The sequence below is a fragment of the Eucyclogobius newberryi genome, unplaced genomic scaffold (assembly GCF_026437365.1).
Source record: "Eucyclogobius newberryi isolate DKJ021-1_F unplaced genomic scaffold, fEucNew1.0.hap1 SCAF_5, whole genome shotgun sequence".
Lineage (NCBI taxonomy): Eukaryota > Metazoa > Chordata > Actinopteri > Gobiiformes > Gobiidae > Eucyclogobius > Eucyclogobius newberryi.
Window position 1 is genome coordinate 20,708,412 of NW_027316167.1, and position 17,848 is coordinate 20,726,259.

A 17,848-nucleotide genomic window follows, 5' to 3' on the forward strand; every position below is an offset into this window, starting at 1 on the left:
CTCTGGCACCAGCAGGAGGCCGGTCCATGTTTAGTCCTGACTCTGGCACCAGCAGGAGGCCGGTCCATGTTTAGTCCTGACTCTGGGCACCAGCAGGAGGCCGGTCCATGTTTAGTCCTGACTCTGGCACCAGCAGGAGGCCGGTCCATGTTTAGTCCTGACTCTGGGCACCAGTAGGAGGTCAGTCCATGTTTAGTCCTGACTCTGGCACCAGCAGGAGGCCGGTCCATGTTTAGTCCTGACTCTGGCACCAGCAGGAGGCCGGTCCATGTTTAGTCCTGACTCTGGCACCAGCAGGAGGCCGCTCCATGTTTAGTCCTGACTCTGGACACCAGCAGGAGGCCGGTCCATGTTTAGTCCTGACTCTGGCACCAGCAGGAGGTCGGTCCATGTTTAGTCCTGACTCTGGCACCAGCAGGAGGCCGGTCCCTGAGGTCATCAGAGTCTGAGATGGTTCATATGGCACTAACATGTCCGAGATGTACTTTGGCACTAGGCCATGGAGAGACTTGTACACAAGCAGAGCTCCTTTAAAGTCTATTCTCTGAGCCACAAGGGCCAGTGCAGAGACCTGAGAACAGGACTAATGTGATCATACTTCCTGGTTCTAGTCAGGACCCGAGCAGCAGCGTTCTGGATGTGCTGCAGCTGTTTTACAGCTCGTTTGGAGAGGCCAGTGAGCAGGCCGTTACAGTAGTCTAATCTACTCGAGACAAACGCATGGATAAATCTCACCAAGTCTGGTTTAGACACTATAATTTTGATTTTGGAAATAAAAATTCAAAAGCTACTTTGACAGCATTGATTTGATGTGGCTGTTAAAACTCTGCACATATGAACAGGACTAATCTAGCTTCCTTCCCTTCAGAGCATTTTACATTGTAGCTTCAGATTAATAATAGCTTCCAAATAACCACTGAAACATCTTGATTTCTAAAACAATGTCCAGCTTGAAACCATTCCAGAGTTATTGTTATGGTATGAATAGCAATGGGTAGAGCTCAGGCCTCAGCACTACAAAATTACATTAGTGACGGCTAAGTTACTCTGGTGAAGTTGCAAAAGTAGAAGCCCCTTTTCTCCCTCCACTCAGCACACACTGGTCTATTGAGGAATAGTTCAAACGCCCCATGGCTTCTCTTAAACTCCCTCAGGCCACTGGGCTGGAAAATATCTGGGACTCTTATAAAAAAAAAGCTGACACAAAATAAAAGCACTTTCACACTCACACTGCTCTTCAGCAAAAAAGTCCTCAAAACTAATTGTAGACCCTTTTTACTACAGCTTTCACTCTTCTCATTTTTAGACCGGCATATAACACGTATTTATAGTGCCTGAAACTAGCTGTGTTTAAGCTGTTTTTTTTCCCCAATTTCTCCGTTGCACTGTCTTTACGGGAGCATTTTATGTGTAATCATACTCAGATTGTTTGACACATGGGCATTACTTTGGTGGCAGTTTTCAAGGATTAATCACATGAGTTACGCATTCAATTTTGACAGCCCTAATATGAAGCCAAATATCAGGGGCAGACAATATTTTTTGAGGCGGGGCTAAGGTTTTTCGATGCTACATGCTATTAAGAGCTTTTTCACCATGAAGCGCACCCCCAATTAAAATGTTGTTAGCCCTCTGTAATGATTTATAAACCCTTATGTGGAATTCTTAGTTTGGTAGAAAAGCTGTCGGGCGGCAAGTATTACCTTTCTCAGACTTTACCTTTCGCACACATTTTTATTGTGGGCTTGTACAGTAATTTACCCCTGAATAAAACCTGCTTCTACTGGCCCTTTAGAACTCCTCTGGTTAGTGAAACAGCTCAGTCATGGGAGGTACATAGGGGTTTAGCAAATCCATATGACAAACAAATCCACATGAAAATCAATGCCCACTAGGAGGCAGACTTTTCGATGTGGTGAGGAAAGGAAAACCTCAAATGGATAGATTCCAGTATGATTGATAAGACTCTGGTTAAAGTATTACTGGATAACACTGGTTGTGACTGATTGTGATGTGTTGCTAATTTCATGCCGGCTAAAGTGAATAATTCACTATAACATGACTGAACACGTTGTTAAACCAGCCTTCGTTGTGATTATTTTAGCTCTCCAATCTCCCTAATATACGCTGTGGTCTTTTCAGGTGCACAGATGCGACTCTAAATGAGGAAATACCTTTGTGCAGCAGGAAGTCTCGTTAAAACAGCCCCTGTACAGTGCAGTCACCACATATAAGTGTGACTAATGACTTGGCTCCCACACTAGGTCGCTCTTTATTTTCTCTTCTTTCTGTAGCTTTCAAAACCCTTCCTCTCCTCCCTCTTCTTCCTTCCCTCCCTTAGCCCTTTGATTTTGTAGCATTAAAACTAGACTCAAAGGACTGCACGGTCAGCTAAGTGTGAGTAACTGGCCTGTGATGCATGACTATAGACGTTCCAAATAATGAGTCAATTAAACTAAATTATACATGTTTAGTGCGGCCGCAATTACTGCTCTTCTCGGGCTATCTCTCTACCGTTTTCTGCCCCCTCTTGTGTAGATGCCGTTTTCTCTTCTTTTCTCTCCTGTTTTGTCATCCCCCTGCCACCCCTGTGTCCTACTTCTCAGGGTCTCATGGTGAGCCTTTGTCTAATTACCATGCTAGCATTTAATTGGAACAGCGTACACAAACACGCAAGTGACTGACTGAGCAGGGCGCTTTGCATAGGCACACAACACAGTAATGCAGCTGGCTGATTGGATCCGCATTACACACCCAAGTTAACACGCTCCAGTTGATCTAATACACCCCGGTAATTCAAAGTACACACTGAGGTTAGGTAAAGTGGGTTCAGTCCAGGTTGTACTAAGTGAAGGCATGTGTTTGCGATAGTCAAATCGGTGTTATCTGTGAGACTGTAGCTTCTTGTTTGTCCTCATAAATGTAAAAACCCAAACAAACAATTCACTTTTAAATAAGCAATCATAGTTGTGAACTGAAGTATACTTTTTGTTTTGTTTTGTTTTTTGTAACTGACCCTCATTAATGCTGACTAGTAAAATTAGTGACTTGAGCGAGAATGGTGTATGTAGGTATGTGTAGGTATGTGTCACGATAATTAATTTAATGAAAGATGGAACAAATTTTTTGTTCAAGCTCATTATATTGTGTGCATGCTTTTTTTGCACTAACGAAGGAATATGTATCTTTCAGCTGTAGGTGACTCAATAATTTATATATTTCACTCAATGAACTGTTTAATTTTGCTCTTTTATTATTATAACTCATCATTTTACAATATGGTTCATCTAGAAAAGGGTTTACTGGGGTTGTCTTGCTGTAAAGTTATTATGTAAACAGCATAAAGTAGTCTCAATATAATCCTTTATCGTATTTTCTATAACCATAAATAGCACATCAAGATTTCATATTGTGACAGGCCTAGGTATTTGCTTCTGTGCAGAATGTTTAAGCTTTGGTTGAATTGTTCCATATCTGTTTTGTGACATATTTATTTTTTGTTATACTTTACCACTTTCTCTTTGTTTTGCTCTCCTCCTCAGTGCTGCCCAGCCATACCTGTGGAACCCCGGGCCTCATCACAAATGGAGTCATCCACGGCTCGCGGTACAACATCGGGGACAAGATCCGCTATAGCTGTGAGTCGGGCTACGTGCTGGAAGGACACAACATCCTCACGTGCATCGTGTCGGCCGGCAGTGGAGCTCAGTGGGACTTCCCTTCTCCATTCTGCAGAGGTAAACTATGAGACATCCCGTATGGACTGTTAGAATGAGACAGTGTCCCCTGAGTGAGGGTAAAGGCAGGATAATAAGGCTAAGTCATTAACCAGATATTTACCTCTGCTCATATGTGCATTCAGTGTCAACAAGGAAATTGTCTATGGGTTGTATTCATCAAAAACAATGTTTGAGAGCCCGGTTTTGAAATCTTTTATGTTTCATTTTATTATATAAACTGGGAGTTAGTAACAATTTAACTTTAAAATAAACATAATTCTGTTGAATTGTTGCTTTTAAATTTTATATTTCTATATTTTTAAAGCCCTACATCTATCACTCATAAGTCTTAATTTTACAAAAAATCACTGCAATGTACAAGACTAAGACAAGGTTAAAAGCTTTTTCAAGTTGATTTGGCATATTATGTCTTCTTTGAATACGTTACACATAAGCCCCAGTATTGACCAGTATATATATAGCAAGAGATTAGATCCAAAAAGTGTAGGGTACCTCTTGTTAAACATTTATCAACGATGACAGGCCCAAGGGAAAATATTATAACAGTTTGGTTCATGGGAATAGAGTGACCTTACCTAGAGGTCACAGTCAAGGGATATACGAGAGACCGTGGTATATTGATTATCCTTAAAGCACAGCGAAGCCCCGACATAAGTACAACGCAAATTATTCTTTAAAAAAAAAACAGATGGGCTAAAAAATCCTCAAGCAAAGCCCCACTAATGGTTCATTAGTTTCCAGAGTAAAACAGAGCTTCCCAGTCTCCATCACCAGGGCCAAGATGGAGCAGTTATGTACAAGCGTTCAGGATTAGGTGAAATAAGCAAATGCCTCACAACATATTCAGCTTTTATGAAGTCCCTTTTTCTGGTGCATGCTTTACTATCTGATTGGTGAAAGTAACAAGATGCACCATTTTGAAAAACATCTTCACTGTGTAAATAATGCAGGTAAATAAAAAAAAAATATTATTTACTTTGTAAATATAATAATTTAAAAGGACATATATACAGCCACATTTTCTCCACAAAAGCCTTTTTTTTTCAGCAGTAAGGGCAAAATATTTGTGGTTGTGTATGTAGTTGGTGCTTAAAAAGGTTGAACCTATATGTGACACAATATTAAAGATGTATTATCACATGCTTCAGTCTACACTGCAAGAAGACAAAATGAGCAGGCACCCTGAACATCTTTTCCTCTTTCTGTCTTGTGTGTCCGGTGTGTAGCTGAGGGAGCATGTGGCGGGACGTTGAGAGGCACAGCAGGCTCCATCACCAGTCCAGGATATCCCACAGAGTACGACAACAACCTGGACTGTACATGGTCCATCCTCGCTGAGCCGGGGGACACCATTGCACTAGTCTTCAATGACTTTTTTCTAGAAGACAAATATGATTTCCTGGAAATCAGCGGGACAGAAGCACCCAGCATATGGTAAGGTCAATTTCATTTATGGCCAGCAGTAAAGCTAGACTCAAGGGACACGATGCGCAAATAAAATTACATAATAAAAAAAATGTAAACAGGCACAAATAATGCAGATGACGCAGTCAGTACTTTTCAAGAATGGCCTTGAGGCTGTGCTTTGTTGACTTATTCACTTTACCCTCAGCAACTATTCCCACTCCAGCATCAATGAGAAATATTAACATTAAAGTAAAAACAAGTGTTTTGAGGGGACAGATACTAATACTGATTGATTGGTGTTTCAGAAGAGCTGTTGATTTTGAAGATTTATTCAAATCCCTCAGGGGATGTGATAAATGATTATTTTTTTCTTTCCTTTTAAGTGTCTTTTTCTTATTACTTTGTACCAAACACAATGAGAATGTAAAAACACAGTTTATCACATTTTAAAGATTATTTAATCATAAAGATCATAAAAGAGGTATGATAACTATTTTGGAAGTGAACATGCCAGTTTATTTGATCAAATTAAATTGCAACAACAAGCAGTTATTGTTCTAAAAAAAAAAAAAAAAAACGGTGCTTTCTAAAGTCCTGGTTCTGCAAGTTTAACATTACAATGTGCCTCATTAACATTGTCTTCACCTACGGCAGTGGTTTCTGATTATATTTTCCAGGGAGCCAGATGTTTTGGGTTGCTATGGTTTTAGAGCACAATTTTATATTTCATCTCTATAATATCCACAACTAACTCACAGTTGTGCAATTTAACAACAGAGATCTACTGTTTACTTTCAAACAAATGCAACACATACTAATATAGCTCTGTCACATTACTAAAAGCAGGACAAAAGCAGGAATAAGCAAAGATAAAACCAGTGTCTACCAGAAACTAGATTTAAACCTAGTCCATAGCAGATGTAGGACAAGACCAGGTTTAAACCAAGACCAAACAAACTACATCACCAGAACAAGAGCAGGACTAAAGCCACGATCATACAAAAATCAAGGCTGACCCTGGTTTAGATTAGGTTACAAATAAGGATTAGGCCTAAACCACAACTCTTGAACATAACTAGTTTAGTTCAGGTTAACAAACATTAAAGCAGGACTATCCAGATCTTAAGTATAAGAGGCATTGTGGCATCTGGTCCAATGGATGTTAAAAGCACTGTACCGGTGACTGACATTAGGCTATGACATTAACAGAACTAACATCACTATTTAGTGCTCTAAAAACAAAATGCAGCTTTTTTACTACACCCACAGCAGTCTTTTGCTACCTCGCAGGCACAGGTCCAAACTTAACTTCATCAACGTGACTGCACATAATGTTCCTCGAGCAGACTGCAAAACACATAGAGCACACAGCCATTATGGATTCTACATTAACATCAAATAATTAATCATGCATTTATTTACCCGGTCTACATTGCACTTATTGCTTTAACAGGGCAGTGTTTTCAGATGACCTACAGAAAGAAAGGGGACAAAAAGAATTTTGATATAAAAGAGTATGAAATGTAGATGTTGATGATGATGCTACATGTTGCAGAAACAACGCTAAAACAATCGATACACAGATTTTTAATCATGTAAAAATGAGCTGTTGCCTGGATTATATTGCTTGGAGGGCTGAATGTGGCCGATTGAAGACTCAGGACCTATTGGCTTTAAGAGTTTGTATTTTCAGCTGCTACCGTAAATATTCTGCAGTTCTGTCAAAGACCTGATTTGTTTGTCGTCATCATGCGTACAAAATGGTGATTGTTGGGCAGCTTGAGAAGCAGAATGGGTGCCTGGACAGATAAATAACTGAAGGAGGTGTGGTAGAGCAGATGGAAACAGAGGAATAATGGCACGTTTAGTCTTGTCATGGGGCGAGCGTATACATCAGCAGAGGCATTCTCACGAGGCTGTGTTTGTGTGTGTCAGGCCTAAGTGCCCTACTCTCGCTCAAATGTCCACACTCCTGTCTGTGTGACAAGGCTCAAGGACCACTGTCAGCCCCTTCTCCGCAATATAGGGGCAGATGGGAATATGCTGTGTACACCCAATGAGCGTGTCACATATAAAAATCCCCCGGCTGCCTTGCCTTGACATTTCTGACTGTCACATACGCTAAAGGCTGATAAGGAATTAGTTTAGATTCCATGTATGTTATCTTCAAAAATGCGTAAATATCAGATAACCTCAGAGATCAAAGAAGTATTGGATTACCAGATTTGTAAAAAAAAAAAAAAAAAAGCAATATTTTAGGACACTGACAAAAAGTACACATTCATTATATGTTGTGGTGGTTAAGCAATCAATAATCATATGATGACTCTTCCAAACAGACCAAGGCAAAGTTTTTTTTTATGGCAATCTCCTCTTGAGATTGGCGCATACATCGAATAAATTGTGTTAAACCCCAAATGGATTTGTGCCTGCAGATCTATGAGACCTAAGTACATTTCTCTAGAGGAGGGATTAGGCCATGATTGACATTTTCACTGAGGCTCAGGGGCAGGTCATTGTAGCAGTGACTGACACCTGACAGGACCACTCTGACGGTTTCTTCCTGTTTACCAAGAACTCTTTCTGATTGGCTGTCCCAGAAGCAATTTCCTGTTTCATGTTCCTGTCTGTTAGCTGACAGGTTGAATGTCAGGTTGAGTATTCGTCACATATAACCCCTCTCTTGCCCCACCCACACACATAACACAAAAATGAAATTGAGCTTTTACCCCATATCTTTGCATTGTTATTGATGTTATGTTCACCTTGTTTGTCCTTTAATGTATGATGACATTTTGTTATACGGTATGATATTGTCTGCCAGTGTCAGTTATATATCAATACTGAAAGAACTTTATTTTTTTGCTTGGTTGTCCTCTTGTCGGGCATAAAAAACATAAGTAACAATAATAAATACTGACAAAATATGTCGGTGTAATTTTCAAGGGGGGAGTTTCTGTTGAAACAAACAACTCTTTCTACTTCAGGAAGGCTCCTCCCAATGGGCGGGTCTTACCACAGAACAGTATTAATATCGGAGTTCTCGATCTAAATTCTTTTATTGACAATGACTCTTGGATGAGAGTCGAAACGTCTATTTTTTCAAACTGAGTCCAGATGACTACAACTGAAGTTTTTTCTACTACTGACAAAATATCTACGTAGACATAGGAAAAGGTCTTGACCTTCTCACCACTGCTAAATACAGAATAAGTGGTTATCTATCACAGCGAAATCTGTTTTCATGTGTGACTCAAATACTCAAGTGACCTGTAGTTGCTGCAATATCTCAGCTGCTATTTTTATACGTTGTTGGCATCAGCATTTTCATATAGCAAAAGCTTTTTCATAGAAGTGTTCTTTTTAATGAACTGACTGTGACCCAAAATGCGATATCACTTTGCCCGGCTTATCTGTATGGCACAAGTGCAACAGCCTTCTGTTTTTCTGCAGCCTAACCTGCACCTCTCTGCCATCTTCTCATTCCACATGTATTCCCATCCTCTCTATTGTGTTGTGCACTCTAACTCTCCCTAGAGCTATCCTTACTTCCTGCCTCATTCACTCAGTCATCTGCTCACTCTGTTCCTCCTTTGTCTGTCAGTATCTTTAAAAGAACAAGAAAAACCAAAAGACAGAATTTGTGCTCATTATGATCTTTGCCTCTATGAATTCTAAAACTCAGGGCCATTACAGAACATCCAGTATCCATTAATCGTATTTGCTCCTTAATACTCAATTATACTATTCATCTTAATGTTGAATCATTGGCTAGAGTCGAAAGTGGGGAATTTGCAGGAACAGTGTACCAGTAGTTTACATGCAGATTTATAGCGCCGGCCATTTTATCTTTGCACATAAAAATGAGTCTCTTTTTGGACCTCTAATAGCCAATTATGAAATTAATTGAGTGAAGGGGTCACTAACCAAGTTATGTGGTGAAAATGTTAAAGTAAGTCTGACATTTATAAAAGTTCATACTGAGTAAATTGTTTACAGCACGCAAAAAAACGTGACAAATAATATGAAGGTCGTAGATACAGAAGAAGGAAAATATTTGCTGTATCTATGAAGGAAAAAAAACCCAAAGGAGGATGTCATTATTTACCTACTTTTCAATTGTTTGCGGCAATGACACTGATCTACAAAGCAATTACAGTAATTAAGTAATAATCTGATTAATTAATTTGAGTAGACACGAAAAAGCAATATTCTTTTAGTTTGAGTCCTGAAACATTTAGAGTCCAGTGCCTAAAAAAGGCTCATACTTCTGAGCTCACAGGGTACTATGTGTATCATCGGTTTTACTAGAAGTACTAGAAGTCTCAAGTACTCCTTGGAAGGCCATAGACTTTAACACAGTGCTTAGTAGTTGCCTCCTCGTGGTGATTTTCAAGTTGCTTAACGTGGTCACAAGCCATTCCTTGCAGTGCACAGAGAGCGGCAGGCCAGATGCTGTTTTTGTGCTTAGGTCCTCCAGCTCTTTCAGGGGACTCAGAGCACTCTCAAGGCCAGATGCGAGGTGAAGGCTCTCCATCTCATCCTGGCTCCAACTCCAGCCCTCTTTTAGTATGCGCCTCTCTATGCATCCCCCGGGGTGAGCACCAGAGAAGCGTCCTTACCAGATGCCACTTCTACCTCCGCTGCTTTCTAAACTGCACAACAAGCTCCCACTGAGTCACACTGCTGCAACAGAATACTTTTTTGTCTGACACTCTACATGGTTGTAGTCCTTTTGACACACCTAGTCCTTTTGGCACAGCTAGTCCTACCCAACAGAGGTGGTGCATTTGACTAGAAAAGGATTATGTGTGAACTAAAAGAAAGAAAAAACATTTCACTTCATATTCAGACTTCAGAAAACAATTATATCAAAGTATCTTTAGGCCATATTCAAAGTATTTTTTTTAAACCAGACTTAATTGACTTTAAAGCAGCTCTGGTTGTGTATGTCTCTCCATGGCCTTGCACCAAGTACATCTGACATGTTGACCCATCTCGGAGGACTCATCTGACAATGTTCAAATCCAGGCTCAAAACAGTTCTGACAGTTCTGTTTACATTACTAAAATAATTTTATCTGCACAATTTGTTTGTAATTTGTAATTTTAGTTTTTTCTATGAACACTTTGAGTGAACACAAATGGTGCTCTACAATTAAATTGCCTAAATCATGATCAATCAAAGTGTGTTCTTCTTGCGGAACACACTTTGCTGTAAGCCTTTGACGTTTCTTTCACATTTTTGCACATTCGTCCAGGAGGATGGCATGATAAACTGGGAAGAAGAGCATTATATATATATGCAAACAACACAAATGCCAAGTTAATGTCACTCTCATGGATGGAAATTACATAGATACATGGTGGGAAAGGCCAGGGCACATGGAAAGCAGTAGATCATTGGACAATCTTATTTGTTTACTGCAGTTTGAAAAGTGTTATCTTTCCTATCTGTTGTGTGTGCCTTGTTGTTCACCAAATGCCTGAGGCAATGTTGGATAAACAATGTCCAGATCCATGTTTTTGGCAAAGATAAACCATTTTCTGTTACTTGGTGACATGTGCCGGAAACAAGTGCTGCTCATTTTAACTTAGTTGCCAATTTAGTTCCCTCCATATCTCCTCTCCTGTCATTTACATTTACAATTCAAATTATGTTTTTTGAGTGGGTGTATGTTATGAGATTAAGACTACCCATGAACAAAACCCTTGGAGTAAACTATTGCTGTATTCTCTTAAGTGTTGAAGGATAAAACAATACTCCCTGGAACTCCCTCCCCCAACCTGTCCGCCACTCTCCCTCACTCACAACATTCAAATCCCGCCTAAAAACATACCTCTTCACCCAAGCCTATGACCTCCCCTACCCCTAGCCTCCTCTACCCCATTGCCTACTCTTCTACCCCCTGTTACATCCCCATCTTTTTCTCTCTACTTCTTCTGTCTTGTTCATTTTATCTGTATATTAATGTGTATTGTACGTGTTGTCCCCCCCTGTCTGTAAATACCCACCCCCTTTTTTATATATGTTCAGCGGCTATATAAATAAAAGTTATTATTATTATTATTATTATTATTATTATTATTAATAATCTAATACTTTTCATTGACCTCAACAATGATGAGTAACTATTTTCACACTTTGGATAATTATGTTTCATTTGAATAAACAGCAATTAGCTTTTAGAATTAAAAAACATATATAACAAGTAACTAGTAAGTAAAGTAAAAAGAAGATCCAAAGTTGTAAAAGTATCAGATTTTCACAAGTGCATCCCTCTGGCTTCCTGTTCCCACCTCTGTGCAGTGTCTGCCCTTCCCGCTCCTGTCCCTCATTTATCTCTATTGGTGGTGGCCTGGTGTTGTAATCCCCCACCTCATTAAACCAGTGCTCCGTAGCCCTTTCTCTCCGGGTCTCTCTCCTCTCACACCGACTGACGGCAACCTCTGGGCACCGGCTCCTTAAAGTGGATTTTCTGACCTCACCTCGATATCCCATCATGCCTGGTTTTCTTACATCCACTAAATTTCTCTTTTTACCATCGAGATAACGGTGTGTTGAATAGACCTGCCCCCAAACCCAATTATGTATTTGAAAGGCTGCTCTAATTTGTAGAGGTTATAGGCTGGGTTCTTTGACGTCATATGAATTGGTATATTTCAAATCTGAGCGGGAGGACAGGTCAGAATTCTATTAACTGTCAGATTTATTGACCTGGTTTACATTTCATATCTCTGTAAATGCTGGGCGTTTCCACACGGAACAAAAACCAGCACACAATTCAATGTCATCCCTGTCGATATAAATAAACAAAAGTGAAATGATTTTTTTCACAATGGCTTCTCAGAGTGGTGCCATTATTCAACTCCATTGTTTTGATTGATGTCAGCTGAAATGATTTGAAGCCATCAGTTTAATATGCCAAGTTTATGGAGGCAATCTCAAATAAGAAATTATAAGGTTGAACATCTGTGGACCAAAAACATTGATTGCAACCGATTAAACATTGTTTGTATGGCTTAGTTGATTTTCTTCACAATTTTCGATGTTATTTTAAATGTTTTCTTCTTAATAAAAACAAATAAAAATGTATTTAATTCCCTGAAGATACAACAAGAGAGGCTTGTACAAGAGATACAACAAGATAAGTAAAATTTCTACCTCCAAAGTCTGAACTCTACTTCAAATCATTGGCTTTTACTGGCAGAGACCTATTGATGATTGAAAATGACTGAATCTCGATCCCTCAATTCCTAGATTCATTTCCCAGCACTTATATGGGTTGTAATTTGTGTGAAAGTGAAAATACTGTCTGCTTTTGAATTTACCAGCCCACTATAAGCGGCACAGTAATAATGGTTGACAACAGTTTAGGTCACTGGCAGGTCAGTTTGTTTGGTTCAAAACAGATCTACAAATATGTTGTCCAAAGTTTGTGTTGCTTTGACTATTTTCTGTCAACTCGTTTATGCCTTTGCCTCGTAACCTCTCGTCTCCCTAATTCCAGCAGGTCAGTTCATATGAATAATGGACAAGAATTATATATCCCCAGTGAACGAGATGGTCGCGGGTTTGGGACAGGTCTCTCACTGTTGTATTGGCCTACAGGCCGAACAGCAGTGCAGAGTACCCGGCCTTCTTGGAGTCTCTGGGAGGGGTACTGGACAGTGCACCGACAGGGGCTCTGTTTTTCTACTGGGGGACTTCAACGCCCATTTGGGCAACGACAGTGACACCTGGAGAGGGGTGATCGGGAAGAACGGCCTCCTATGTTCAAATACCATGTTCAAGCACAAGGAAAGCCTTGTGCTTGAACATGGTATTCGAACATGGGAGTGTCCTGGTGCCACGTGCACTCAGTGCACTCAGTGCACTCAGTACAAGTGGCACCAGGACACCCTAGGTTGGATCAACTTTGTTGTTGTGTCATCTGACGTCCGGCCACGTGTCTTGGAAGGAGGGGCAGAGCTGGCAACTGATCACCACATGGTGGTGAGTTGGATCCGCTGGCGGAGGAGGAAGCCGGACAGACTTGGCAGGCCCAAGCGCAATGCGAGGGTCTGTTGGGAACGTCTTGCAGAGTCAGCAGGGTCTTCAACTCACATCTCCGGGAGAGCTTCTCCCAGATCCTGGGGGAGTCTGAGGACATTGAGTCTGAGTGGACCATATTTTCGCCCTCCATTGTCAATGCAGCTGCTCGGAGCTGTGGTTGTAAGGTCTCTGGTGCCTGTCGCGGCTGAAACCCCTGAACCCGGTGGTGGACACCAGAAGTAAGGGATGCCGTGGCTTGTATGGCTTGTAGGACTCCTAAGGCAATTATCGGCGGGCCAGGGCGTACCGCAGCTTGTGCTGTTGCAGAGGCAAAAAAACGGGGCTGGGAGGAGTTTGGGGAGGAAATGGAGGAGGACCCAAAGAAATTCTGGCAAACTGTCCAGCGCCTCAGGAGGGGGAAGCAGTGTTCCACCAACACTGTTTACGGTCTTCACCCCTCGGAATCCCCTCGAAGGAGTTGGAAGAAGTGTCTGGGGAGAAGGAAGTCTGGGAGTCCCTGCTTAGACTTCTGCTCCCGCGACCCGGCCTCGGATAAGCAGATGAAGATGGATGAATAGCTTTACCTTGACATTTGATTTCAAATGTCCAGTTCTGACCATTTATGGTATTTCTGAAATGGGATTTTTCTCATTTGAAATTTGCACACCTCTTTTGGGCATGGCATTCCAAAACTAAACTATTGCTACCTCCTTAACTGCTCTTAAATTCTAGTAGATCATAATTAAATTAAATTTCAGTTAAAACCTTAGGGTAAAATACAGCATTCCCAGGTTTACAGTGATAAAAGTGCATTAAGATAAGGAAATTGACTTGAAGCACTTTTGTTGCCAACTGCAAACATTACGATCAAAAACAAAGCATGACTAGATAATCATTTTCACACAAATCCTCTTCTGAGACATGCTATTAAAAAAAAAATCATTACGTTTATAATTTCCTGTTCATATACCCATCCACTTTTTTTTTAATTAAGGCTTACTGGGCACAATAGTTTTAGGTCCTTCTGAGACTTTAAATGAATTAATAAGATTTAAAATTATTACTGCAAGTTTATGGGCACCTAAGGATAATATTTTGCCAAATTTAAGTTGGTCCTATATTGTCAAGCCATGTAGGCTAAGAAATATGAATGCATAACATTTTTCGCAGTCATCATATTTATTGGTGTGCTTAACCATCACTCTAATACACATCTTTGTTAAAAAATATTTCTTGTCAAAGCAGTATTTTCCTCTGATAATCTTCGTTGTCAGAGTTGATCAAAGACACTCTGCATCAGCTTACTGTGCTGTTTGTTTGTTCCCGTGGCCTCTGTGTCTCTGGGGGAGGCTGGAACATTAGCTCCCAGGCAGTCATCTCTCTTTTTAAAAACATCTTCCTCTGTTGCTATTGGCAACAAGTGTCTGATGTAAGATTTTCCTTTAATGGCATATTCGTAAATGTAGGATTTGTTTTAGATTATATTTTGGATGCCCTTTTACTTTTGTAATTTCTTTCATTTAAGCTTTACACACAAGTTATGGGAGAAACTGTTACATACACAAACCAGTGGTAGAACTCCATTTTAAGTAAAAGTACAGACACAGGAGCAAAGAAATACTAGGAAATACAAAGTAAAAGTAAATATCACATTAAAAAAGTAGAAATATTAAAGTACACCTTTAATAATGTAAAGTTAAATTAATACATATTTTGACAACCATGAAAGCCTCAAATTGTTTTCTTGATAAGTCCTGATCATTGGTCAGTAGAAAACATTTTTGGTCTTTGGGTTATGTTATGTCTTAATAATTTAATATTATGAATAATTTAGGTAAACGCTATAAAGACTTAATTTGAGATTATGTATTATTTCACCATTTAATATAAACTTGTAGTTGTTACTCACAGCTAAATGTGACTGCTTTATTACATGTGCGTTACCTACCTTCATTAGCACACCAAATGTACAGTGTAGTCTGTAATATGCATAATTTCTGTCTGTTTAGATTTCTTTGTAAATACAAGATACCTCTTTAAACGCAAGACAAGAAGGCCTTGTAGGAGCTTTCTTTACTAGCTCGCTGACTGTCTAGCTTGACACAGTCACGCGGCGTGATGGGCAAGATGTCTCAATCAACGGCCTAAAAACAAACCCCTCAGCTATTTATACCTGCTCTCAAATATAGTGAAGTAAAAAAGGTATCCACTTTAAAATGCGATTAGGAACCTACAAATTTTAGTGCAGTACTTTTACTTTAGTACTTGTAATTACTTTCCACAACTACCACATTTCACGTTTGTTTGAAAGAGGTAAAAACCCTCTCTCTTTCAAACTGAAATGTATTGACTGTATTCCTTAATAATGCTCCATGTTGCATTATGATTTGTGTATTTTATAATGTTTTAGATGTTTGAAATGAAATAAATCAAAATCAAATTAAAATAAAACATGATAATACCCAAATAAATGTGTAAGTAAGAGAGACTGTAACAAGAGAAAATATATGAACTTTGAAGGATTTCCATCTGATTTTGGTGCAGTCGTTTGTCAATTATTTATCTCATTGAGTAATATTATTATGGAAACACATTTACTTGAGTGGACTCAGCCTTCTTCTTGACTGTTGACTTTTCTTCCACCTCTGGATAACCTGGAATGCTCTAGCCAGTTTCAATCATTATAACTCATTTATTTCCCACGCACACCTGTCTGAGGAACTGGAACAAACTGCCTCTGCTATAACGTTGCTAAATTGAAGCCAGACATTGTACTTTGGAAGACAATGCAAAATGGCATAGTAAAGGCAAACATTTTGCCTTTACTATGAACAAGCCAGAGAAGGGTATTTATTTATTTTTTGTTTTGTTTTAGGCATTGATTATACCAAAATGAATGTCTCTCTAATTGCAAGGTCTCTTCTGGTTTTCTGCTGCAAGCGATGTTTATTGTTCTCATGAAACATCTGTAGTGACCGTAACAACATTGTTCAAACTTGTACCAATCTGGACTGGGTTTTTATGACAGCACTTTAAAGTAATAAGTCTCAAGGCTCATGTTGTTCACTGTCAATTAGCATCATATAGCAGTCACCAGCAAATTCACATATGGAGTCTCGTATAGGCACACATCTGCATCTTCTCAAACTGTCTCTCCGGGGGCTGTATGTCTCATTAAGTGAAAGTAGATTTGCAGGGCATTTTTTTCTTCCTATTCAAAGTTATGTGTTGTTAACAGTGTTTTTGTTGTTGCTCACAGGCTATCTGGCACGACGCTACCCTCGCCAGTGATCTCCAGTAAGAATTGGCTGCGGATACACTTCACGTCAGACAGCAATCACAGAAGAAAAGGATTCAGTGCACAGTATCAAGGTAGGAACTAACATCAAGGAATTCCAATCAATTTGTAAGGCATAATAGTTCATTCATGGTCCACACAGGACTGCAGAATACAATATGGATGTTTTGTGGTATCAGAAGAAGCAATATTGTGTGCGAAAGACATGTTATCTTCATTGAACTTGTGTTGTAACCAAATAAGATCAGCTGTGTTTTTTATTTTAAGTAAAAGTACAGATACAGGAGCAAAATGAGTATAATTATTGCATAAGAAAAATCTACTGAAGTAAAAGTTTTGAAGATGGTTTTGAGAAATATTAAAGCATCAAATGTGGTGATTTTGATAAAGAATTCTGCTTATCTTTCCTCAACAAAGGTCAATGCATTATTTCTAATACATTTTATGTGTGTATGTTTATATTCTCAACGCTCGGACTTGAACTCAAAACCTTTAGGCAGGATGTCACCATCAACTTGCTCAAAATAATGCCGCAAACCATAAGAAAAGTACTTTCTATTTTCAAATCACATAAAAAAAAGTAACGGAATCGAAAATAAGTAAAAGTAAAAAGTATTTACAGTAAAAACCATGCACTGTAAGTACAGATAGCTACAAAATTAACATAAGTTCTTTCCGCAGAATAATACCCAGATACGTTTTGGTTTCTTAATTGAGCTTTTTTGGAAATTGTTAAATACTGTACCGTATATAAAATTATAAAGTCAATAGAAATCGATGTTACATTATTATTATATTACTTGTGGGTCGGTGCGTCTTCCACTCTTCAATTACTTCAGACGTTGTTGCCATGTTTACCCTGAGGCAGACAGACCGATGCATTTAATGTGCCAATGGCCTCTCCAAGTTTGACCATCACCGAACGATAATCACACTGACACATTTGCACACCAGAGCCGCAGACTGGAGGCGATGTTTCTGACAATAAACAATGGAATTACAGCAAAGTTATTCTTCTTTTCAAATATAGTGCAGTCCTACTTCGCATATCACACCACAAAGAATGAAACAGCTGCTCATTTTCGAAAGTTTTTAGGCATTTCACATATTGTTACAATTCGCTATATTTTGTGCTACTCCATCACCTTTGTTCAAATCTTTTTTCAGTTGCATGCCTTTAACACCTCCTTTGTGTTTTCACTCTCTCCTGAATATTGCGTAAATGTGTGTTTGAAACCCATGTTTGTACACGCTATACCAAGTTTGTGTCTCTGTGGAATATAGTGTGGTTGTAGTACAGATCTGCGTACTGCCCCTGGAGGCTGCTAAGAGGATAAAGCTCCTCCTTTCCTTTGCTTTCCAACCTTTT

General features: G+C 39.4%; 1 protein-coding gene across 1 annotated transcript in view; it reads left to right on the forward strand.

The window, feature by feature from the left end:
* Positions 1-17,848, forward strand: part of LOC140380623 (CUB and sushi domain-containing protein 1-like) — a 357,895-nt gene that overhangs the window by 211,661 nt on the left and 128,386 nt on the right. The window contains exons 4-6 of the mRNA XM_072464482.1: positions 3,543-3,737; positions 4,967-5,174; positions 16,441-16,553. Coding sequence (XP_072320583.1) covers positions 3,543-3,737; positions 4,967-5,174; positions 16,441-16,553 — 516 coding nt within the window. The remainder of the gene's footprint in view (positions 1-3,542; positions 3,738-4,966; positions 5,175-16,440; positions 16,554-17,848) is intronic.